Source organism: Hylobates moloch, unplaced genomic scaffold (genome assembly GCF_009828535.3).
Source record: "Hylobates moloch isolate HMO894 unplaced genomic scaffold, HMol_V3 SCAFFOLD_13, whole genome shotgun sequence".
NCBI classification, from domain to species: Eukaryota; Metazoa; Chordata; class Mammalia; order Primates; family Hylobatidae; genus Hylobates; species Hylobates moloch.
This window is the reverse complement of record NW_026652288.1, coordinates 25,671,126-25,696,010: the sequence shown is the minus strand read 5'-3', so window position 1 is coordinate 25,696,010 and position 24,885 is coordinate 25,671,126. Positions and strand designations below refer to the sequence as shown.

Here is a 24,885-nt window from a genome sequence, read left to right as displayed (position 1 = left end):
GGGGGATGGTTTTAGCTCCCCACATACATTCATTCTAAATTATGCTGATGTGTTTTGTATGTACTTCTGAATACATACATGATGTAATTCATTATTTTTTTTTTTTTTTGAGACAGAGTTTCACTCTGTCACGCAGGCTGGAACGCAATGATGTGATCCTGGCTCACTGGAACCTCCATATCCCTGGCTCAAGCAATCCTCCCACCTCAGTCTCCTGAGTAGATGGGACTACAGGTGTAACCACACCCAGTTAACTTTTGTATATGTATATATTTTTTGGTAGAGATGAGGTTTCGCCATGTTGCCCAGGCTGGTTCACCTCAGCCTCCCAAAGTCCTGGCATTACAGGCATGAGCCACTGCGCCCAGCCATTCACATTATTATTATTATTAATTTTATTTAATTAATTTATTTATTTATTGAGACGGAGTCTCGCTCTGTCACCAGGCTGGAGTGCAGTGGCGCAATCTCAGCTCACTGGAACCTCCGCCTCCTGGGTTCAAGTGATTCTCCTGCCTCAGCCTCCCAAGTAGCTGGGACTACAGGTGTCCACCACCAAGCCTGGCTAATTTTTGTATTTGTAGTAGAGACGGGGTTTCACCATGTTGGCCAGGATGGTCTCAATCTCCTGACCTCGTGATCCACCCACCTCAGCCTCCCAGAGTGCTGGGATTACAGGCGCAAGCCACCGCACCCAGCCATTTATATTTTTTTGAGATGGAGTTGTGCTCTTGTTGCCGAGGCCGGAGTGCAGTGGCACGATTTCAGCTCACTGCAACCTCCGCCTGCCAGGTTCAAGCGATTCTCCTGCTTCAGCCTCCCGAGTAGCTGGGATTACAGGCACGCACCACCATGCCTGGCTAATTTTTGCAACTTTAGTAGAGACAGGGTTTCACCATGTTAGCCAGGCTGGTCTCGAACTCCTGACCTCAGGCAATCTGCACACTTCGGCCTTCCAAATCGCTGGGATTACAGGGGTGAGCCATCGCACCGGCCTATTATTATTTTTTTACTGTTATACATAGGCAGGGTTGGTTGGTTGTCGTTCATAATTTTTAAAAATGAAAAAGAACATAAATGATGTAGTGGTGGTGATCTGCTGAATGGGATGGAGAAGAGAGACCCTGGAGTCAGACGTGGAAAGGAAGCTGGTGCTGAGATGAGAGCTTGGGCTGAGGAAGGTATGGAGTGGGACAGTGGGAACTGTCGGGGAGGGGGATGGGAAGGTAAGAGGCGCCTCACAGAGAACGGGAACAAGGATGTGAGGAAAATGTAACTCCAAATCCTGGTGATGGTGACAAACAGGGTAATTGGAAGTGAGAGGCCGGTCTAGGGTAGGGGTGTTAAGGTGGGTGGTGGCTACATTTTGAATTTGTTCACATCAAATCAAGTCCAAGCTGTGGGTCTGGCATCATCTGGTTGGAAGCAGCAGAAGCCTACTCATGCTAGCTCAAGATGGGGAACTGGAAAGCCCAAACTGGAAGCTCCTCCCTCTGTAACTTCAGGGCACATGGTCTTCACTCTGTTCTTCTCTGCATCTGTTTCTTCTGCTTCCTTGTGGGGAGGGCAGACCTGGCAGAAGCTGGAGTACCCTGAGAATCCTGTGGGGCGGGAAGCTGCTGAGCAGGGCATGTCAGCTGGACAGGGCATCCAAAGAGTCTCTAGGCCATGAACTGGGTGAAGGAGGACCCCGGTCACCCCCCGCCTGGGGTCAGCAAGGCGTAGGATCTGTGTTCAAGGACAGCAAAAGAAGAGACTGATTTTCATCTGGGAAGGGGAAACAACAAGGTCAAGTTCAGAGAATGAGCAATGCCGGGTGAGGATGATAGAAGGCCTTACTGGCCAACGGCATTCTCTTTGGGGTTCCTCCTTTCAGGCTCAAACAGGCTGTGCCATCCTCTCCGCTGCCCTGGCCCCTCCAGACTCCTTTTCCTCACTCCAAACTCCTTAAAAGGCGCCCCTGCCCCCTAGCTCACCCCCTATACACTCCTCCATCATCAACACCAGGCCCACCCTGCCGACAGGCCTTAGGAACAGGTTAGCAGTGTCTCCAAGGATTTTCTTGTTGCTATAGCCAGACAACAGATACTCTTCAGTTCTAATCTTGTTTCATTCATTCATTGTTCATTCATTCATTAACATCAACAAATATTTGTTAGGTCCCGACTACTTATTGTATCTCCAATACTGGGGATACAATATTGAACAAGTTTGATGAGTTAAAGATTCTCTGTAAAGGCAGCATCTACTTCTCCCACCCAAGGCGCCACACACATGCACACGCATGCAAGCATATATGTTCACTTTTTCTGTTAACATCCTCCCCAAAGCCTCTGACTTGGGGCCCAGCTGCCAGGCATGCGATCTGTGTGGGACACATACAAATGGGAAGGAAGTTGGGCTGGGAGCCAAAGGAAACTGGGGAGGAAAGGGGGCAGACAGCCCAGAAGGGGCACCCCAGGACGTGCTTATTTGCTAGTGGCCCGAGGAGTGCATAACTCTGAATGGCAAGCACCCAGTGGAGAAGGGCACCCTGCCAAGGTCTCAGGTTCTGGGCCACTTCAGGCAGTTCTTGAGGCAAGGCCTTTCCCAAAGGGTGAGAGAGGCCCCCAGGGGCCTGGTGCCAGCCTTTCCAGGGGCAAGCAGCCCCAGGAACATGCCTGTCACCTCATCCTCCTTTTCTGAGTCCTTGGCTTTGATGCTGGAGCATGCCACTCCCAGGACTACCCCTGGAGAGGGGAGTCTCTGAGCAGGGCCCCGGATTCCGGGCAAAACACTGGCCTCCTACAGTGTAAGGAGCCAACCAGTCAGGGCTCCAGCTGGCTGAACGCCCACGGGTTCTGGCAATAGAAGGTCCCGGAGTCTTGCTTTCTTTCTTTCCTAGGGAATTATATAACATAAGTGAACAATAAAGAGGAAAAGGAGAAAGAATAGGGGGAAAGGAGAAGAGAAGAAAGAGTGGGAAAGGAAGAAGGAGGTGGAGGAGAGTAGTTTTTTAAAAACATAACCCTGATCATATCATTTCTCTGCTTAAAACCTTTTGACAATTTCCTGTTGCTCCTTAGATCAGCCCCTCTCCCCCTCCTTCCCTGCCGGTCCGGCCTTACTGGGGTTCCAGGGCCTAGTAGGATATGTTCACACAGGTCTTGTGGGAAATCGCCCCATGGGGTTGCAGCAGCTGAAACAGAGGTAGCACCATAATGGCCCATCATAAGGAGCATGGGGGAACTACAAAAAGGGGGTGGGGGGCTGGTCGTGGTGGCTCACACCTGTAATCCCAGCATGTGGGGAGGCTGAGGCGGGCAGATGACTTGAGCTTAGGAGTTGGAGAGCAGCCTGGCCAACATGGTGAAACCCCGTCTCTACTAAAAATACAAAAATTAGCCAGACGTGGTGGTGCGTGCCTGTAATCCCAGCTACTCGGGAGGCTGAGGTGGGAGGATCATTTGAACCTGGGAGGGGGAGGTTGCAGTGAGCAGAGATCGCACCTCTGCACTCCAGCCTGGGTGACAAGAGTGAGACTCAAAAAAAAAAAAAAGGGAGGGGCATTCAGTCTCAGCTCCATGACCTCAGGACAATCATGTCTCCTCTCTAAGCCTCGTTTTCCTCCCGTTCAGTGGTCAAGGAGAACAATCCGGCCCTGCCTACCTTACTGGGTTATTATGAGGCTCAGGGGAGATAAAGAATCTAGAAACCCTTTGTAAATTATCAAATACCGAACAAATAAGGCATTGTTCCTACTACTGAGTAAATTACCTTGACGAGTGTTAGAGACCTGCCCCTTTCATCTCACAGAGCTTCTCTTTCTAATAACCCTTCATGTCATTATTGCACTTTAAGCTTTTCAAAGTACTTTTATTTGTATTGTGTCATTTGCTCCTGACACCATCGCTGTGTGGGTGGCTGGGCAGGGCTGCCCCTTGCTGGGCATATAAGGGCACAGGCTCAGAGGGGTGAAGTCCCCACGAGTCCTGGCATGAGAGGTCCAGCATCACGTGGCATATTGTGGCTGAGCCAGGCCTGAGCTCGGGTTTCCTGACTCCAACTGGGGACCTGCTCCCAGCTCTTGGGGCTGCTCTGCTCCCAGCGTTGACCAGCTGTTGTTCTGTTTAGATTCTAAACCTTCAGAGCCCACAGACAGGATCTCCTTTAGGGGGATTCACTTCTCCATAGCAGTGAGCATGGTCTTGGGGTGCAGCTAATTCAGAGGACACTTGAGCCTTTGCCAGTGAGACAGGCTTGGGTTGTTTGTTTGTTTGTTTGTTTGTTGAGACAGTCTCACTCTGTTGTCCAGGTTGGAGTGCAGTGGCACAATCCTAGTTCACTATAACCTCCACCTCCCAGGTTCAAGCGATTCTCATGGCTCAGCCACCCGAGTAGCTGGGATTACAGGTGTGCACCACCACGCCCAGCTAATTTTTGTATTTTTAGTAGAGATGGGGTTTCATCATGTTGACCAGGCTGGTCTGGAACTCTTGACCTCAAGTGATCCACCTGCCTTGGCCTCCCAAAGTGCTGAGATTACAGGCATGAGCCACCACGCCTGGCCCAGGTTTGGGTTTTAAAAATCGACTCAATCCAGGCTCGTGAGTTTGCCAGGCTCCTTTATCACTCCTTGTGATAGTGGTCAGCAAACAGCCGGGTCACACGTGTTCATTTTGGACCATTTTGGAAGCCTTCCTCCAAGTGTGATTCTAACCATACAGGCTGCAGAATGCCTAAGTACTCCATAAAATTGATGGCTCAATCTCACAGCTACTGAGGGTTATTGGTATCCAGGGTTAGAGCTAGGCAAGGAAATCCATGGGTGTTCCCTGACCTGGAGTTGCTCACAGTTGGAGAAACAATACTACACATGAAGATAACAGCAAAGAAGGTGGTACGAGGGCCCTGGATGAAAGATACGAGCTCTCAGAAATGCAGAGATTGGGGCTGGGCATGGGGCTCACGCCTGTAATCCCGGCACTTTGGGAGGCAGAGGCGGGAGGATCACCTGAAGTCAGGAGTTTGAGACCGACCTGACCAACATGGAGAAACCCTGTTTCTATTAAAAATACAAAATTAGCCAGGTGTTGTGGCACATGCCTGTAATCCCAATCCAGGAGGCTGAGGCAGGAGAATCGCAGGAGGCAGACGTTGCAGTAAGCTGAGATCGCGCCATTGCACTACAGCCTGGGCAATCAGAGCAAAACTCCATCTCAGAAAAAGAAAGAAAGAAAGAGAAAGAAAGAAAGAAAGAAAGAAAGAAAGAAAGAAAGAAAGAAAGAAAGAAAGAAAGAAAGAAAGAAAGAGAAAGAGAAGAAAGAAGGAAAGAGGGAAGGAAGAAGGAAAGAGGGAAGGAAGGAAGAGAGAAAGAAAAGAAAGAAGAAAGAAAAGAAAGAGAAAAAGAGAGAAGAAGAAAGAGAAAAAAAGAAAGACAAAAAGAAAAAGAAAGAGTCTGGGCACAGTGGCTAACGCCTGTAATCCTGGCACTTTCGGAGGCCGAGGCAAGTGGATCTCCTGAGGTTAGGAGTTTGAGACCAGTCTGGCCAACATGGCAAAACCCTGTTTCTACTAAAAATGCAAAAATTAGCCAGGCATGGTGGCATGTGTCTGTAGTCCCAGCTACATGGGAGGCTGAGGCCGGAGAATCACTTGAACACAGGAGGCGGAGGTTGCAGGGCGCTGAGAACACACAACTGCACTCCAGCCTGGGTGACAGAATGAGACTCCGTCTCAAAAAAAAAAAAAAAAAAAAAAAAGAGGCTCAAGACCAGCCTGGGCAACACAGCAAGATCTAGTGGTGCACAGCTGTAGTTCCAGCTGCTCAGGAGACTGAGGTAGGAGGGTCACTTGAGTCCAGAAAGTTGAGGCTGCAATGAGCCATGATCACATCACTAACTCCAGCCTGAACAACAGTGCAACACCCAGTCTTATAAAAAAAAAAAAAAAAAAAAAAAAAGAGGCCGGGCGCAGTGGCTCACGCCCGTAATCCCAGCACTTTGGGAGGCTGAGGTGGGTGGATCACGAGGTCAGGAGATCAAGACCATCCTGGCTAACACGGTGAAACCCCGTCTCTACTAAAAACACAAAAAATTAGCTGGGCGTGGTGGCAGGCGCCTGTAGTCCTGGCTACTGGGGAGGCTGAGGCAGGAGAATGGTGTGAGCTTGCAGTGAGCTGGGAGGCGGAGCTTGCAGTGAGCCAAGATCGTGCCACTGCACTCCAGCCTGGGCGGCAGAGTGAGACTCTGTCTCAAAAAAAAAAAAAAAAAAGACAGAGAAAGGAAGAAAGAAAAATAAGGGAGGGAAGGAAGGAAGGAAGGAAGGGAGGGAGGGGGAAAGAGGAAAGAAAGAAAGAGAAAGAAAGAAAGAGAGAAAGAAAAGCAAGGCAAAGAAAGAAGAAGAAAGAAAAGCAAGGCAAAGAAAGAAAGAGAGAAAGAGAAAGAAAGAGAGAAAGAGAAAGAAAGAGAGAAAGAGAGAAAGAAAGAAAGAAAGAAAAAGAAAGAAAGAAAGAAAGAAAAAGAAAGAAAGAAAGAAAGAAAGAAAGAAAGAAAGAAAGAAAGAAAGAAAGACCGAGAGAACTCTCTGGGACTCAGAGGCCCGGAGGAAGCTTCCTGGCTGAGGATACCACCCCCGAGTGGTCTCCAAGTCAGCCTGAAACATTCTTGCTGTTTGTGAATCACACCGGGAAACCGCCCTTGCAACACTCCAGGAGGCAAGAACCTGGACCTTGGTCTGACTGCTGATTGATGGTGAGTCAGGGAAAAGGGCACTGGACAGGCAGCCAGGAGACGCAGGGCTTTGTGCCTTGTTCTGCACATGAGTCAAATGAGGAGGACAGATTCAGGCACTTTTCCTATCAAGGCGAAATGCCTGGGAGACCAGAGTTTGGCCCCAACCTGGTTGTCCTGACTTCCCACTGTAGCAGCCTCCTCTGAAATAGGTGATGATTTCAAGAGGGAATGCCGGGCTGGCACTGGCAGTCCCATTCTGATGTTTAAGAAAAAGCAAAGTTTGGCCGGGCGCAGTGGCTCATGCCTGTAATCCCAGCACTTTGGGAGGCTGAGGCAGTCGGATCACCTGAGGTCAGGAGTTTGAGACCAGCCTGGCCAACATGACAAAACCCCATCTCTACCAAAAATACAGAAATTAGCCAGACGTGGTGGCGCACACCTGTAGTCCCAGCTACTTGGGGAGGCTGAGGCAGGAGAATCACTTGAACCCAGGAGGTGGAGGTTGCAGTGAGCCAAGAATGTGCCACTGCACTCCAGCCTGGGTGACAAAGTGGGACTCTGTCTCAAAAAAAAAAAAAAAAAAAGAAAGAAAGAAAAGAAAAGAAAGGAAGGAAAAGAAAAGAAAAGAAAACAATATACAAGAATATCTTTGTGACCTTGGGGTACAGGAAGAGTTTTTAAGCAAGATCCAAAAAGTGCCAAGCCAAATAAAAGATTGATAAATGTTTCTACATTAAAATTAAGAAATCCTAGCTATAAAAGGGAACTATGAACAGAATGAAAAGTCAAGCCACAGAGATGATGGTTGGAATGCATATAAGCAACAGAAGGCTGAAATCCAAAATAAGCAGTAAGAAAGGCAGGCAACTCAGTCAAAAAATGAGCAATGACTTGAACAGGAAATCACAGAAAATATGGAAATGGCAAAAGGCATATGAAAGGGTGCTCAACTTTATCTGTTATCAGGGAAACCTAAATTAAAAGCACAGTGAGATACCAAATATCTAAAACTAAGAATGGCATTACTAACTATTGGTGCTGATGTGAAGCAACTGGACCTCTTGCACTGCTGGGAGTGCAAATTGTTATGCCCACTTTGGAAAACAGTTTGACATTATCATCTGAAGTTGAAAATAATGCGTTCTCTGTGGCCCAGCTATTCCGTTCCTAGGTATGTACTTGTTAATGGTCTGAATGTTTGTGTCTCCCTAAAATTCATATGTTGAAATCCTAACCCCCAAGGTGACAGTATTAAGAAGTAGGGCCTTTGGAAGGTGATTAGATCATGAAGTCATAGCCCTCGTGAATGGGATTAGCACCCTTGTAATAAAAGAGGCTGAAGGAGCTTCTTTGCTTGTTCTAGCATATAATGACAGAGTAAGAAGGTGCCATCTATGAAAGAAGCAGGACCTCGCCTGTCACCAAATCTGTTGGTGCCTTGATTTTGGACTTCCCAGCCTCCAGAACTATGAGCAATAAATGTTTGCTGTTTATAAGTTGCCCAGACTATGGTATTTTGTTACAGCAACCAGAACCAACTAAGACAATACCGAACAGAAATGTGTTCAACTTACACAGGGGACATGGAAAAGAATATTCATGGCAGCATAATTTATAATAACCCCAAAGTGGAAACAACCCAAATGTCCATCAGGAGCCAATCATGGGTAGTATATTCATAAAATAGGATATTATATAGTAATAATGAATGGACTATAGATAGATAAAACAAACACAGATAAATCTCTCAAATAAAAAGAAAAAAAAGAGAAAGAAAAGAAAAAAGTTAGGTACATGGCTGGGTGCTGTGGCTCACACCTGTAATCCCAGCACTTTGGGAGGCCAAGATGGGTGGATCACTTGAGGCCAGGAGTTTGAGATCAGCCTGGCCAACATGGTAAAACCCCGTCTCTACTAAAAATAAAAAAATAAATAAATAAAAAAGGAAAAATAAAAAGAAAAAAGCCGGGTACAAAAGAATACACACTATATAAATTTATATAAAGTTCAAAAGCAGGCAAACCAAAACCATAATCTTTAGGTGACAAAAGAACAAAGAAAAGGTAAGAATTACCAGAAAAGTTAGGATAGTGGTTACCTTTAACCAGTAAGGGGGAATTCCTGACAACAGAAAATCCTGCAGGGAGCTTCTAGGATGGTGGCAATATCCTATTTTTGGCCTAGATAGTGGGCACATGGATATTGTCTTATAATAATTCTGAGCCAGGCGTGGTGGCTCATACCTGTAATCCCAGCACTTTGGGAGGCCGAGGTCGGAGGATCACGAGGTCAGGAGTTCGATACCAGCCTGACCAACAAGGTGAAACCCCGTTTCTACTAAAAATACAAAATTGGCTGAGTGTGGTGGCGCACACCTGTAATCCCAGCCACTTGGGAGGCTGAGGAAGGAGAATCGCTTGAACTAGGGAGGCGGAGGTTGCAGTGAGCTGAGATTGAGCCATTGCATTCCAGCCTGGGCAACAAAAGTGAAACTCCATCTCAAATAATAATAATTTTTTAAGCCATGTGTTTATGTACCATGCACCTTTCTGAATGTGTTTTATTTGATTAAACTATGTGTAATTGCCAATATGCAGTCATTTTTTTTTTTTTGGCAGATCGCAGATCACAGAACTTTATTAAGATGAAATCACTGCAAATTACATAGAAGCTACCAGACTAAGCCAAAATCCATGAGGTTCATGTGAACTTACAGTTACACAAATAAGAAACAAATGGCATATCCAAAACCATAAGGAAATATCCTGATGCCCAGGTGATGAAGGCTGGGGTGAATAAGTCCACACATTTATTTCAAGCTGTTAAAGAGTTTGTGGGGCACACAATGGTCCCTTGCATGCAAAAGTCAAAGAGCTCCTCCGTGCAATCCTCTTCTGTATGTGATTGAGAGGATACATGCTCATCACAGAGCTCCAGCCGCTCCCGGGCCTTTACACATCTCTCCAACTGCTGGCATTGCTCTCTCACTGTTGTTAGGGGATCCTGATGTAGAAACAGTAACTCTCCCTCTTCTTCTTCCTCCTCCTTAGGATCTCCGGACTCGGTCAGCATCTTTTGCTCGTCCTCCAGTCACCTGTCTGGCTACGGTTCTGGATTCAACACGAGCAGCGACTGTGGCACCTAATCCACTTCAGGATCTAGAAGGACTTGTAACAGTCACTCAGCGGATATCCGGCGATCTGGCCCGAAGTCAATATGCCGTCATTATTAACCGACAAAATGAGAATTCATGTGATTCAACCCAGTATTTCACACAAAAAAATAATTTACTAAGGCTGGGCACGGTGGCTCACACCTGTAATCTCAGCACTTAGGGAGGCCAAGGCGGGTGGATCACCTGAAGTCAGGAGTTCGAGACCAGCCTGACCAATATGTAGGAACCCCATCTCTACTAAAAATACAAAATTAGCCGGGCGTGGTGGCACATGCCTGTAACCCCAGCTAATAGGGAGGCTGAGACAGGCGAATCTCTTGAACCCGGAAGGCAGAGGTTGTGGTGAGCCGAGATCATGCCATTGCACTCTAGCCTGGACAACAACAGCGAAACTCTGTCTCAAAAAAAAAAAAAAAAATTACATTAAGTTAAGCAACCATTAAAAATGATGGTTGTGGCTGGGCACAGTGGTTCACACCTGTAATCCCAATACTTTTAGAGGCCAAAGATGGCGAATTGCTTGAGTCCAAGAGTTTGAGACCAGCCTGAGCAACATAGTGAAACCCCATCTCTACAAAAAATAAAAAATAAAAAAATTAGCAGGGTGCAGTGGTGCTGTAGTCCCAGCTACTTGGGAGGCTGAGGTGGGAGGACTACCTGAGCCTAGGAGGTCGAGGCTGCAGTGACACGTGGTTGTACCACTGCACTCTAGTCTGGGTGACATAGTGTGAGCCTGTCTCAAAAAAAAAAAAAAAAGAAAAGAAAAAAAGATGGTTGTGTAAACTATTAATAGCTTAATTCACCATTTATTCATTAAGCAAATATCTTCTGGGGGCTTATCATGAACCAAGCATATTTCTTTTTTTTTTTTTTTCCCAAGACGGAGTTTTGCTCTGTCGCCCAGGCTGGAGTGCAAAGGAGCCATCTCGACTCATGGCAACCTCCGCCTCCTGGGTTCAAGTGATTATCCTGCCTCAGCCTCCCAAGCTGGGACTACAGGCGCTCACCACCACACCCGGCTAATTTTTGTATTTTTAGTAGAGACAGGGTTTCACCATGTTGGCCAGGATGGTCTCAATCTCTTGTCCTCATGATCTGCCTGCCTCAGCCTTTGAAAGTGCTGGGATTACATGCATGAGCCACCGTGCCCGGCCTGAACCAGGCATATTTCTAGGCACTGGGAGAAATTATCTCATTGCACATTAATGGGAAGAAGAAAACATAAACAGATAAAGAAATATCTAGAATGTCATATTGTGGTAAGTGCTGTGAAGAAAAACAAAAGGGAGTAAGGATACAGGGAGTAACACAGAAGTATTTTAGGAAGCATGGACAAAAAAGCTTCTCTGAGGAGATGACATTTGCAAATACAAGTGAATGACAGGAAGGAGGGAAGCCGAGTGAGACGCTGGGAGAGAGAACTTGCAGGCAGAGGAAAGAGCAAGTGCGCAGGCCCTCAAGCTGGAAGGTGCTTGGCAGGACTGAGGAACAAGGAGGCCAGTGTTGTTGGATGAGAGTAGGGAAGGGGGGAATACGAACACATGACACAGGAGAAGTGACCAGGAGCTTGATCGAGTACCGTGTATGTGCCCCAACAAGGACTTTGGATTTCATTCTTTTCTTTCTTTTTTCTTTTCTTTTTTTTTTTTTTTTTTTTTTTGAGACGGAGTCTCTCTCTGTCGCCCAGGCTGGAGTGCAGTGGCATGATCTTGGCTCATGATCGTGCCTCCATCTTCCAGGTTCAAGTGATTCTTCTGCCTCAGCCTCCCAAGTAGCTGGGCTTGCAGGCGTGCACTACCATGCCCAGCTAATTTTTTGTATTTGTAATAGAGACGGGGTTTTGCCATGTTGGCCAAGCTGGTCTTGAACTCCTGACCTCAGGTGATTCGCCCACCTCAGCCTCCAAAGTGCTGGGATTACAGGCGTGAGTCAGTGCACCCAGCCTGGATTTCTTTCTGAGAGTGATGAGACGTCATTGGAGGATGGAGAGGAGGAGGTAGGATGATTTGATGTGTAGTTCCAAAGGAAGACTCTGGCTGTTCTGTCGCAGAGAGAGAGTAGGAGGATAAGGGTGGAACCAGGGGTTCCTGTTAAAATACTACTGCAGCATCCAGGTGAGAGATGTAAGGGACATGGACTAAGAGGGTAGTGGTGGTAGCATGGAGAGTTCTGGAATCACGATCAACAGATTTTCTAAGTAGAACCGGGATAGGATTTGTTGATGAATTGCATTTAAGGTAAGAGGAAGAGGAGTCAACAACATGTACGATGCCTTAAAACAAAATTGAGACAATTCTATATATAGTTTGGTCAAAACTCTTTTAAAAATGTGCTTAAATTACTTTTGGAACAAGAAACTTACTTATAGCAAATTAGAAGAAATCGAGTTGGGGAGACAGAATATATTCATAGATGGATGGATAGCACCATTTAAAAAAGCAGATGGTAATTGCACATCGTACAAATTGCCACAGAAGGTAAGGAAAGGAAGAGGCCCCTAGGTCTGGAGGAGGCAGGTCTTTACTGAGGAGGCAGTATGTGTTGAAAGAGGAAGGTAGAGTTAGACCAGGTAGGGGTGGATTGAGGGCTGAGCCTCAGGGCTTAGGACAGGGTGGTGGGAAAAACACTGGCTTTCGAATGGGAGGAATTAGTCTCAAGTTCCAGTGCAGCCACTTACCAGGTAAGTGAATGTGAAGATTAGATAAAGTATCTGTGACCCACCCATTAGGTTCTCAGTAAAGGGGAACAACTATGAACTGTTCTTTTTCTAATATCCAGTCTTAATTTTCAGATTTTTCTATGATTTCTTTATTTAGGTTGACAAATCCTGTTCACCAGAAATTACAGCAGAGATTGTAGACAGGAAGCTGTAGGGGAAAGAGGCACAATGAGAAATCAAGCTTGGACACATTTGGTAAACTCCTTTTTTTTTTTTTTGAGACGGAGTCTCACTCTGTCACCCAGGCTGGAGTGCAGTGGCACAATCTCGGCTCACTGCAAGCTCCGCCTCCCGGGTTCACGCCATTCTCCTGCCTCAGCCTCTCCGAGTAGCTGGGACTACAGGCGCCCACCACCACGCCCGGCTAATTTTTTGTATTTTTAGTAGAGACGGGGTTTCACCGTGGTCTCGATCTCCTGACCTCGTGATCCGCCCGCCTCGGCCTCCCAAAGTGCTGGGATTACAAGCGTGAGCCACCGCGCCCGGCCTCATTTGGTAAACTCCTATAGTTAGGTAATAACTCTTATAGTTAGGTAATTGCATAATGATTGATAGCCCAGAAATTGGAGCTCATCCAGTAATTCTGTCACATAGTCATGTCTCCCTCTGCTGGCAAAACTTGGTTTGTTTGTTTTTGGTTTTGTTTTTGAGATGTCACCCAGGCTGGAGTGCAGTGGCGCGATCTCGGCTCACTGCAACCTCCACCTCCCAGGTTCAAGTGATTCTCCTGCCTCAGCCTCCTGAGTAGCTAGGATTACAGGCTCGCGCCACTATGCCCGTCTAATTTTTGTATTTTTGGTAGAGACGGGGTTTCGCCATGTTGGCCGGGGTGGTCTTGAACTCCTGACTTCAGGTGATTTACCGCCCACCTCAGCCTCCCTAAGTGGTGGGATTACAGGCGTGAGACACCGCGCCTGGCCTGTTTTTTGTTTTGTTTTTTTAGAGACAGGGTCTCCCTCTGTTGCCCAGGCTGGTCTCAAACTCCCAGGCTCAAGGGATCTTTTTGCCTCAGCCTCTTAAAGTACTAGGATTACAGGTGTGAGTCATTACACCTGGCCAGAACTTGATTTTTGTAGGGTAAATCCAAACCTGAATTACTTGTATTTGAACATTTGTAGACCCCAGGATTACCAAAGAGTGAACTCTGTCTTCTTTGGATAATCTTACTGTGGCTGTCACTGGGACCACACTGGAAGAAGGTGGTGGAACGGGAATCCCCTATGGAAAAATAACTTTTTTTTTTTTTTTTGAGATGGAGTCTCCCTCTATTGCCCAGGCTGGAGTGCAGGGGTGCAATCTCGGCTCACTGCAACCTCTGCCTCCCAGGTTCAAGCGATTCTCCTGCCTCAGCCTCCCCAGTAGCTGGGACTACAGGCACCTACCACCACACCTGGCTAATTAAGGTATTTTTGGTAGAGACAGGGTTTCACCATATTGCCCAGGCTGGTCTTGAACTCCTGACCTCAAGCAATCTGCCCGCCTTGGCCTGCCAAAATGCAGGGAAATACAGGTGTGAGACACTGTGCCCTGCCAAGAACTTTCATTATCAAAGGAAATGCAGCAAAGGAGCTTCTTCCTCCCGCCAAGCCAGTGACAGGTCTGTATTCAATGAAGTTGTCATTCAAACCAGGACTGGGAAGCAACTGATCTGTACCTTACCATCATAGGAAGCTCACCCCGTGGCACAGGGGAAACACTAGGAGGGCTGCAGGTTTGGAGTCTGTAGACTGTGCCACTTGGCTGCGTTTCCTTTCTTAGTCACTTAATCAGTCTGAAGCTTAGGGTCCTCCTTATAATGTGAGGATATTAATGTTTTCTCCTTTCATGGGATTTATATGAAGATCAAGTGAGTAACAAATGTGATAATACTTTATTAACTGTTAATCACTCTACAGATCTAAGGGTTTATTACTGTCATTTCTTTGTCTCACCTTTCCATTTTCTTGCCTCGAAGGTTTTTTTTCTTTTCTTTTCTTTGAGACAGAGTTTCGCTCTTGTTGCCCAGGCTGGAGTGCAATGGCACGATCTCAGCTCACTGCAACCTCCACCTCCCGAGTTGAAGCGATTCTCCTGCCTCAGCCTCCCGAGTAGCTGGGATTACAGGCACCCGGCTAATTTTTGTATTTTTTAGTAGAGACAGGGTTTCTCCGTGTTGGCCATGCTGGTCTTGAACTCCTGACCTCGCTATCCGCCCACCTCGGCCTCCCAAAGTGCTGGGATTACAGGTGTGAGCCACCGTGCCCGGCCTTTTAAAATTTTATTTATTTATTTATTCATTTTTTCTTGCCTCGAAGGTCTTTAAACATTCATTCATGGCCGGGTGCGGTGGCTCATGACTGTAATCCCAGCACTTTGGGAGGCCGAGGCAGGTGGATCACCTAAGGTCAGGAGTTCGAGACCAGCCTGACCAACAAAGAGAAACCCTGTCTCTACTAAAAACACACACAAAAAATTAGCTGGGTGTGGTGGTGCATCCCTGTAATCCCAGCTACTCTGGAGGCTGAGGCAGGGGAATTACTTGAACCTGGGAGGTGGAGGTTGCAGTGAACCGAGATCGCGCCATTGCACTCCAGCCTGGGCAACAAGAGCAAAACTCTGTCTCAAAAAAAAAAAAATTCATTCGTTTGCTTAATGGCCAATATTAACTATATTAACTATGTAACAATATTATATAATAACTATATTAACAATATTAACTATATATATATATTTTTTTTTGAGATAGAGTCTCACTCTGTTGCCCAGGCTGGAGTGCAATGATGCGATCTTGGCTCACTGCAACCTCTGCCTCCGGGGCTCAAGCCATCCTCCCACCTCAGCTTCCTGAGTAGCTGGGACTACAGGTGCATGCCACCACATCTGACTAATTTTTGTATTTTTTGTAGAGGTGAGGTTTTGACATGTTGGCCAGGCTGGTCTCGAACTCCCAAGCTCAAGCAATCCACTGGCCTGGCCTTCCAAAGTGCTGAGGTTACAGGCATGAGCCACCGCCCTCGGGCAAATACTAACTACCTTAATTGCAGCCAGAACTGTGTTAGGTATGGGAAAAGGAGACACAAAGACAAAAACTATGGCTCTTGTCTTCAACACTTTATGATGAGAGAGACAGACTCAGTCAGCCACAGTACAAGTCAAACTGTGATGAGTACTAGGGGTCTAGCTAAACAGGGAGCTATAGCATCATGAAGAGAGGAAATATTGTTTTTTCTTTTTTACAAATTAATTAATTTTTTTTTTAAATGGGGGTTTCAGTATGTTGCCCAGGCTGGTCTTGAACTTCAGTGCTTAAGTGATCCACTGGCCTCAACCTCCCAAATGCTGGGATTACAGGCATGAGCCATCGCACCTGGCCAAAAGGAAAAATAATTATGGTAGAGTCAGGGGAGTTAAATAAGTCTTCCAGAAGAGGTGATGCTCATATGGGACTTTATTTAGTTGAAAAAATATTTATTGAGCACATACTATGTGCCGGAAGCTGCACTAGTCATTGTCATCACAAAAATGAATAAAGCAGACATGTTATGACCTCACAGACCAAGGAAGGTGGACAAATTATGATTTAATTACACTTGTACTAATTTCTATGAAGGAAAGTACAGGGAAGGAAGAGAACCTATTATGGAGGGACATACCTAGGTTGGTAAGTCAAGAAAAGTATCCTTAGGGAGGGACATTCAAGCTGAAATCCGAAGGATGAAAAGGATGTATCTAGGCAAAGATGGTGAGGATAAATATTCTAGAAGCAGAGACACAATGTGTAAAGGCCCTGTGACAGGAAGTTGGAAGGGAGCGGAAGAAGGTCATTGTAACTAGAGCACGAGGGGCAAGATGGAGAGTGGCATGTGATGTGATGGGAGATGTGCACAGGTACCATGTTGTGCAGGGCGTTACTGACTGCGTTAATGATGTGGAGTTTACCTTAAGACCAGCAAGAACTGGCCGGGCACAGCGGCGCACGCCTGTAATCCCAGCACTTTGGGAGGCCAGGGTGGCTGGATCACCAGGTCAGGAGATCGAGACCATCCTGGCCAACATGGTGAAACCTCATCTCTACTAAAAATGCAAAAATTAGCTGAGCGTGGTGGTGCGCACCTGTAGTCCCGGCTGCTCAGGAGGCTGAGACAGGAGAATTGCTTGAACCCGGGAGGCAGAGGTTATAGGGAGCCGAGATCATGCCACTGCACTCCAGCCTGGCCACAGAGAGAGACTCCATCTCAAAAAAAAAAAAAAAAAAAAATCAGTGAGAAGCATTGGAAGCTTTTTTTCTTTTCTTTTTTTGACAGAGTCTTGCTGTGTCACCCAGGCTGGAGTGCAGTGGCGCGATCTTGGCTCACTGCAACCTCTGCCTCCTGGGTTCAAGCGATTCTCCTGCCTCAGCCTCCCGAGTAGCCGAGACTACAGGCACACGCCACCACGCCTGGTTCATTTTTGTGTTTTTAGTAGAGACAGGGTTTCACCATGTTGGCCAGGATGGTCTCGATCTTCTGACCTCATGATCCGCCAGCCTCTGCCTCCCAAAGTGCTGGGATTACAGGCGTGAGCCACTGCACCCAGCCCGGAAGGTTTTTAAGCATGGGGTGACATGATCAGATAAGTGTTTTTACTTTTACTTTTTTTTTTTTTTTGAGACAGAATTTCGCTTTGTCTCCCAGCCTAGAGTGCAATGGTGTGATCTTGGCTCACTGCAACATCTGCCTCCCAGGTTCAAGCAATTCTCCTGCCTCAGCCTCCCAAGTAGCTGGGATTACAGACCTGCACCACCACGCCTGGCTAATTTTTTGTATTTTTAGTAGAGATGGCGTTTCACCGTGTTGGCCATGCTGGTCTTAAACTCCTGACCTCAGGTGATCCACCTGCCTTAGCCTCCCAAAGTGCTGGGATTACAGGCACGAACCATAGTGCCCGGCTGATTTTTACACTTATTTATTTATTTATTCATTTTAGAGACAGGGCATTGCTTTGTCACCCAGGCTGGAGTGCAGTGGTGTGATCATGGTTCACTGCACCCCTGAATTCCTGGGCTCTAGGGGTCCTCCCACCTCTGCCTCCCACCTCTGCTAAGACTACAGGCATGCACCACCACATCCAGCTATTTAAAAAAAATTTTTTTTTAGAGATAGGGTCTTACTATGTTGCCCAGGTTGGTCTTGAGCTCTTGGCCTCAAGCCATCTTCCCGCCTTGGCCTCCCAAAGTGCTGGGATTACAGGCATGAGCCACTGTGCCTGGCCAGATAGATGTTTTTAAAAGATTACTTTCTTTTTTTTTTTTTTTTTTTGAGACGGAATTTCGCTTTTGTCACCCAGTCTGGAGTGCAATGGCACGATCTCAGCTCATTGCAACCTCCACCTCCCGGGTTCAAGTGATTCTCCTGCCGCAGCCTCTTGAGTAGCTGGGATTACAGGCATGCGCTAATTTTTGTATTTTTAATAGAGACGAGGTTAATTTTTGTATTTTTAGTAGAGACGGGGTTTCACCACATCAGCCAGGCTGGTCTTGAACTCCTGACCTCAGGTGATCCGTCCACCTCAGCCTCCCAGAGTGCTGGGATTATAGGCGTGAGCCACGGCTCCCAGTCAAAAAGATTGCTTTCTAAAGAATGAATACATAGGGGTAAGAGCAGACTCTGAATCTCCCCATTCAGAGAGGCCAGATTGGAGGCTACTGTAGGAGGTCAGGCCAGAGAATATGATGGCTTGGTCACGATAGCCCCTATGGAAGTAGAAAATAAATGGATAAATCTGAGAAATACGCAGGAAGTTGGCAGAATTTCATATTCAAATGGATTCAGTGTATTCAAATGGATACACTGAGAGTGAAGGAAGTGCTATTTACAGAGCTAGGCAATATTTTTGGAGGGGAGAATAATGAGTTCAGTGTGAACAAGTAGAATTTCAGGTACGTGGAGAGCCATCAAAGTGGCTCTGTCCATTACAGAGTCGGATATAGAGGTTTAGAACTCAGAAGAGAGGTCTGGACTGGAGATACAAATCCAGGAACTGTATAGACAATAATGGAAACCATAAGCTATAATGACACTAGAGGGTGGCACTGGAACTCACTGATGTCCTTGGTAAGAGAGGTCTCTATTGCGTAGTGGGAGGAGAAGCCATATAAGTTTGTTTTTTTAATTGAGATGGGGCTGATCTCTAATGCCTGGCCTCAAATGCTCTTTCCACCTCGGCCTCCCGAAGTTCTGGGATTATAGTGTGAACCATCACACTGGGCCAGCCATGTGAGATTAAGCAGTGGAATGAATAGAAGCTGAGGCTATGTGGACAGAAACAGACAAAGTTAGGAAGACTGAGTGCAGTGGTTCGTGTCTACAATCCCAGCACTTTGGAAGACCAAGGCGTGAGAGTCATGTGAGTCCAGGGATTTGAGACCAACCTCAGCAACATAGTGAGACCTGGCTAATTTTAAAAAATATTGTTTTTTGTTTGTTTTTGTTTTTTTTGAGACAGAGTCTTGCACTGTCACCCAGGCTGGTGCAATCTCGGCTCACTGCAACTTCCACCTCCCGGGTTCAAGGGATTCTCCTGTGTCAGCCTCCCAAGTAGCTGGGATTACAGGTGCCTGCCACCATGCCCAGCTAATTTTTTGTATTTTTAGTAGAGACAGGGTTTCATTATGTTGGTCAGGCTGGTCTTGAACTCCTGACCTTGTGATCTGCCTGTCTTGGCCTCCCAAAGTGCTGGGATTACAGGTGTGAGCCACTGTGCCCGGCCTAAAAAAATATTGTTTTTAATTATCCAGGTGTGGTGGCATGCACTTGTAGTCCCAGCTATTCGGGAGGCTGAAGCAGGAGGATCACTTGAGCTCAGGAGTTTGAGGCTGCAGTGAGCCATAATCATACCACTGCACTCCAGCCTGAGTGATAGAATGAGACCCCTTCTCAAATAAATTAATTGAAATAAAAACAAAGTTAGGACATTTCGGGCAGAGGAGCAGCATGAGCAAAGACAAGGAGACACGAAAAAGTGGGGTGTGTTTGGGGAACTTAAGCTAATCAGAGTGGCTGGAGACTTGAGTGTGTAAGAGGAAGGAAAAATGAAGATAGTGGTGAAAATGGAGACGCTGAAATGAACAGCCTTGAATGCAAAAGAAAAGAAAACTGATATCTCTGGAGTGCCTCCTATGTCGTAGGAGTTTTTGCATACATTATCTCACTTAATCCTGGTGTGTAAGGTAAGCATTCTTTTTTTTTTCAGAGACAGGTTCTCACTCTGTTACCTAGGCTAGAGTGCAGTGGTACAATCATCGCTCACTGCAGCCCTGAATTTATGGGCTTAAGTGATCCTCCTACCTCAGCCTCCTGAATAGCTGGGATTACAGCTTGAGCCACCACACCTGGCCAGTGTAAGCATTCTTATCCTCATTTATTCCACTGAATAAATAGCTGTTCAGAGAAGTTAAATAATTTCCCCAGGATCACATATCTTTTTTTTTTTTTTTTTTTTTTTTGAGACGGAGTCTTGCTTTGTCGCCAGGCGCCATCTCGCCTCACTGCAATCTCTGCTTCCTGGGTTCAAATTATTCTCCTGTCTCAGCCTCTCGAGTAGCTGGGATTACAGGCGTGCACCACCATGCCCAGCTAATTTTTGTATTTTTAGTAGAGATGAAGTTTCATGATGTTGGCCAAGATGGTCTCGATCTCTTGACCTCATGATCCACCCGCCTCCGCCTCCCAAAGTGCTGGGATTATAGGTGTGAGCCACCGCGCCTGGCCTAGGATCACACATCTTGTAAGCAATGAGATTCCAATCTCCCTCTCACACAAGAGGATCTGGGTAAGTCCCCTGCCAGGTGGTGACATCAAGTGGGGAGAACAGGGTGAGAATCCCTTTTATCCAGCACTGTAGTATCAGATACATTAGCCTAAGCAGAGAAAGGGTATTCAAAACCCAAAGCCGAATGCAACCAGAAAATAGTTGAAGAACTAAAGGCTCCATCCAGAAATCATGTTGTGAGAGCCAAGAGGGGTTAGTCTACAGAGCCAAAACCCCACCCCGTAACTGGTCCAAAAGCCAAGTTAACCATAAGCAGTGGAGCTTAATCAAGGAGAGGGTGGAGGGAGGCCAGGGAACTTCAGAAGCGGGCAAGCTCTCAGCTAAGTTTCAAGCCTCTAGTCTGGCTCACACTAAAGTCCTGGGATGGGGAAGAGTTAAGGAGGTAAATTTTGTTGAGTTGGAAAACTAAACAATTGGGTCCTCTAGAGGATAACATGCTTAGAAATGTTTTGTGGAAAACCTCTTCTGGTGCCTCTGTGAAGAAGGGTCTCCAGGTTTCAGATAACAGCACCTCTCAATCTGGATCTCATATGGAGAGTAAGGACAGCTTGGGCTCAGTCCACAGACTCAACTGCCCTCTGCAGAGTGGACCATGGATAGGACTCTGGCTTGGTCCTTGGCCTTGTGGAATTACTCTTGATTTGTATCCTACAAGAAAAAAAAAAAAAGATTAAGACTCCCATAGAGGAACACCAAGCACAGACATGGTCTACCCAGGATACTCAAGGAAGCAGGAGCTGTCAGGCAATCCAAGCCAGGGCAGGACTTCTCATGGTACAGTACTTCATGATTCATTATTTCATTTGAGCCTCCCAACCACTCCATGAAGTAGTTGTTAATTATTTCTTTCCTGCCTTGAATTTTTAAAAAAATAAATGAGGAAACTAAGGCTGGAGCAAGGGGAGTGACTGCTCAAAGCCATTCCGTTGGATGGCCATCAGAACTGGAACTTCAATCCAGGTTTTGTCTTAGGTAAATTCTGTGCCTCTTTCACTATAGGAAAAAAAAATTGCTAAGGGAAGGCTTCGTGGAGGAGGAGGTGCTTGAACTGCCCAAGTGGCAGGGCACTAAGTGCGGAAGGGTGACAAGGCCTCTGGGAAAAAGCACAAAGATGCTGCACAGCAAAGCCAGTTAAAGAAACAAAACACGGTTCCGGGAATGTGCACTCCTTGAGGACAGGAAGGACCTAGATCCTAGAATGGGGCCTGGGGCTCAGCAGGCGCTGGATAACTGAAGAAATGGCTGTCTGGAACACAGTTTTTTCTATAGAGGAGTAGTGGAGGTGAGGCTGCGAAGTCCGAAGATGGAGAGGCTTTCACACAAGGAAAGCGGTGGAGGAGGAGCGAGGGGGCCCCCGGGTGCATGTGCGGACATGAAGTGCGAGAGAATCAGCTGGAAGGTGGCTCCAGCAGAGAGAAGAGGAAGGTCAGAAGTAGACTGGGACAGGGGGAGGAAAGGACAGAGTCAAGGAACATTTAGGAGTTCGGTTCCCGGAGGCCTGGCGACACTCTGACGGGGAGGGGTGACGCGCACCCATTTGCAGGCAGAAAGGCAGGAGCAGGGGGGTGTCCGAGGATGGTGGCTCGGAGGGACCAGGCATGGGTGGTGCAAGCTCAGCAGTCACTCAAGGGGTGGCATGCCGATGAGGGAGGCGCCTCCCGGACTGGGGGACCGGGAAAGGCATTAGCAACCTGCCAGAACCCGGTTAACAAAGGCGGGACTACAATTCCCGGCATGCTCGGGCTCGGTGGGGTGACGGCGGGCGGTGGCTGCGCTGCACCCGACTGGTGGGCGCAGGACCTGGGTCGGCACCGGAGCCTGTCATCCCGGAGCGGTCGGCGGGGGTGCAGAGACGGCGATGCGCCCCTGTCCCCCGCACCCGGGCCGCGCCGGGCTCGCGCCTACCGCCCCGCGGCCCCGCCCCCTGCCCCACCCCAGCCGGGAGGCTTAGCTGGGGCCGCAGCGCGGCGGCAACATCACTCTCGCCGCCGCTGCTCCGCCCCATCCCCTTCTGTTTTTCTCTCTCATTCTCCAGTGGCGGCGGCGGGGAAGGCGGAGGCAGAGGCAGCAGCAGCCGCGCTGGCTGCAATGAATGATCCCCCAGCTTGGGGGGAGGACTCCAGGTGAGCCTCTGCCCTCGGGAGGCCCGGGACCCCCGGCCGCCCACGACCGGCAGCCCACGCTATGGATCCCTAGAGGAAGGAGGAGAAGACAGCTCGCCGCCCACCCCCATCCCATTTTCCTCTTCCTTTATCTCATTGTTGCCGAAGCTGTTTACGGCGGCGCTCCCTCTGCTCCAGCATGGGGCGGGCTCCGGGCACGGCTGCTCGGCAGGCGCTGCTCCCGCGGCGGCTGGGGGATTCTGCCTAATTCACCTCCCAGCCGGTGCAAAGAGTACCGGAGAGCGGTGGAGGCCCGGACTGCAGCAGCGTTGGGGCCACCTCCCAGCGTCCCCACCCTAGGAGGCTGCATGCGGATTGAAGAGCGGCACCTGGGGGCTGGGCCGGCCCCGCTGATCGCGACCTAGCGAGCAGGACAGCAGGACCGCCCAGGCTGCGGAGGGGCTCGGGGGCAGGAAGGTCAGAGCAGCAAGATGGCCAGTAAGACCAAGGCCAGCGAGGCCCTCAAGGTGGTGGCTCGGTGCCGCCCTCTCAGCAGGAAGGAGGAGGCTGCTGGTCACGAGCAGATCCTGACCATGGACGTGAAACTGGGCCAGGTGACCCTGCGGAACCCCCGCGCTGCCCCGGGGGAGCTGCCCAAGACCTTCACCTTTGACGCCGTGTATGATGCCAGCTCCAAGCAGGCCGACCTGTATGACGAAACCGTGAGGCCCCTGATAGACTCCGTGCTCCAGGGTTTCAATGGCACGGTGTTTGCCTATGGCCAGACGGGCACTGGCAAGACCTATACCATGCAGGGGACCTGGGTGGAGCCCGAGCTGCGCGGAGTCATCCCGAATGCCTTTGAGCACATCTTCACCCACATCTCCCGCTCCCAGAACCAACAGTACCTGGTCCGGGCCTCCTATTTGGAGATCTACCAGGAGGAGATTCGAGACCTGCTCTCCAAGGAGCCAGGCAAGAGGCTAGAGCTGAAAGAGAACCCCGAGACGGGCGTCTACATCAAGGACCTCTCCTCCTTCGTCACCAAGAATGTCAAGGAGATTGAGCATGTGATGAACCTGGGGAATCAGACCCGGGCTGTGGGCAGCACCCACATGAACGAGGTCAGCTCCCGCTCCCATGCCATCTTCATCATCACCGTGGAGTGCAGCGAGCGTGGCTCTGATGGCCAGGACCATATCCGAGTGGGCAAGCTCAACCTAGTGGACCTGGCTGGCAGTGAGAGGCAGAACAAGGCAGGCCCCAACACAGCGGGAGGGGCAGCCACACCATCCTCGGGTGGCAGTGGTGGCGGTGGAGGCAGTGGTGGCGGTGCTGGTGGAGAGAGGCCTAAGGAAGCCTCCAAAATCAACCTCTCATTATCTGCCCTGGGCAACGTGATTGCTGCCCTGGCGGGCAACAGGAGCACCCACATTCCCTACCGGGACTCCAAGCTGACCCGGCTGCTCCAGGACTCCCTGGGGGGGAATGCCAAGACCATCATGGTAGCCACACTGGGGCCAGCTTCTCACAGCTACGATGAGAGCCTCTCCACCCTGCGCTTTGCCAACCGAGCCAAGAACATCAAGAACAAGCCCCGGGTGAACGAGGACCCCAAGGACACACTGCTGCGGGAATTCCAAGAGGAGATTGCCCGCCTGAAGGCCCAGCTGGAGAAGAGGGGGATGCTGGGGAAGCGGCCCCGGAGGAAGAGCAGCCGGAGGAAGAAGGCCGTGTCCGCCCCGCCTGGGTACCCTGAGGGCCCAGTGATTGAGGCCTGGGTGGCAGAAGAGGAGGATGACAACAACAACAACCACCGCCCGCCCCAGCCCATCCTGGAGTCAGCCTTGGAGAAGAACATGGAGAATTACCTGCAGGAACAGAAGGAGCGGCTGGAGGAGGAGAAGGCAGCCATCCAGGATGACCGCAGCCTGGTGAGCGAGGAGAAGCAGAAGCTGCTGGAGGAGAAGGAGAAGATGCTGGAGGACCTGCGGCGGGAACAGCAGGCCACAGAGCTGCTTGCGGCCAAGTACAAGGTAAGGGCCCCAGAGGAGCTGGGCACTCGAGAGGTCCCCGCAGGGGATCCCGGCAGGGAGGCTCTTCTTTGAGAGTCTGTGACCTGGCCTGAAGTGGAGGTTCTCCCTCAGCACCGCACACTGCTCTCCTGCCAAATGTGCCCTCAGAGCAGCCAGGCAAATTGCTGCGATACCAGACTGCCAGGCACATGCACAGGCACACACACACGAAGCAAAGCGGACAGGTGGTCTCTCAAGCCAGTGAACTTGGGGTGGTCTGACCTGCTGTGGTCATTTCCTGCCGGTGGCCTCAGGATCAGTCAGGTCTGTGGGATGGCCAGGCAGCCTCTTGTGAATGTGGGTTCTCGTTCCT

General features: G+C 48.8%; 2 protein-coding genes across 2 annotated transcripts in view; one reads left to right on the top strand and one right to left on the bottom strand.

Annotated features, from left to right (window-relative positions):
- Positions 1–9,527: 9,527 nt before the first annotated feature.
- Positions 9,528–9,785, bottom strand: LOC116480828 (cytochrome b-c1 complex subunit 6, mitochondrial-like). The gene has a single exon (XM_032753365.2). It carries the CDS (start codon positions 9,783–9,785, stop codon positions 9,528–9,530), a length of 258 nt encoding a protein of 85 aa, XP_032609256.1.
- Positions 9,786–22,972: 13,187 nt separating this feature from the next.
- The window catches only part of KIF3C (kinesin family member 3C), a 55,365-nt gene continuing 53,452 nt past the window's right edge, over positions 22,973–24,885 (top strand). The window contains exon 1 of the mRNA XM_032172452.2: positions 22,973–24,533. Within this exon, the coding sequence (XP_032028343.1) occupies positions 22,989–24,533 (1,545 nt within the window). The 5' untranslated portion in view covers positions 22,973–22,988. The remainder of the gene's footprint in view (positions 24,534–24,885) is intronic.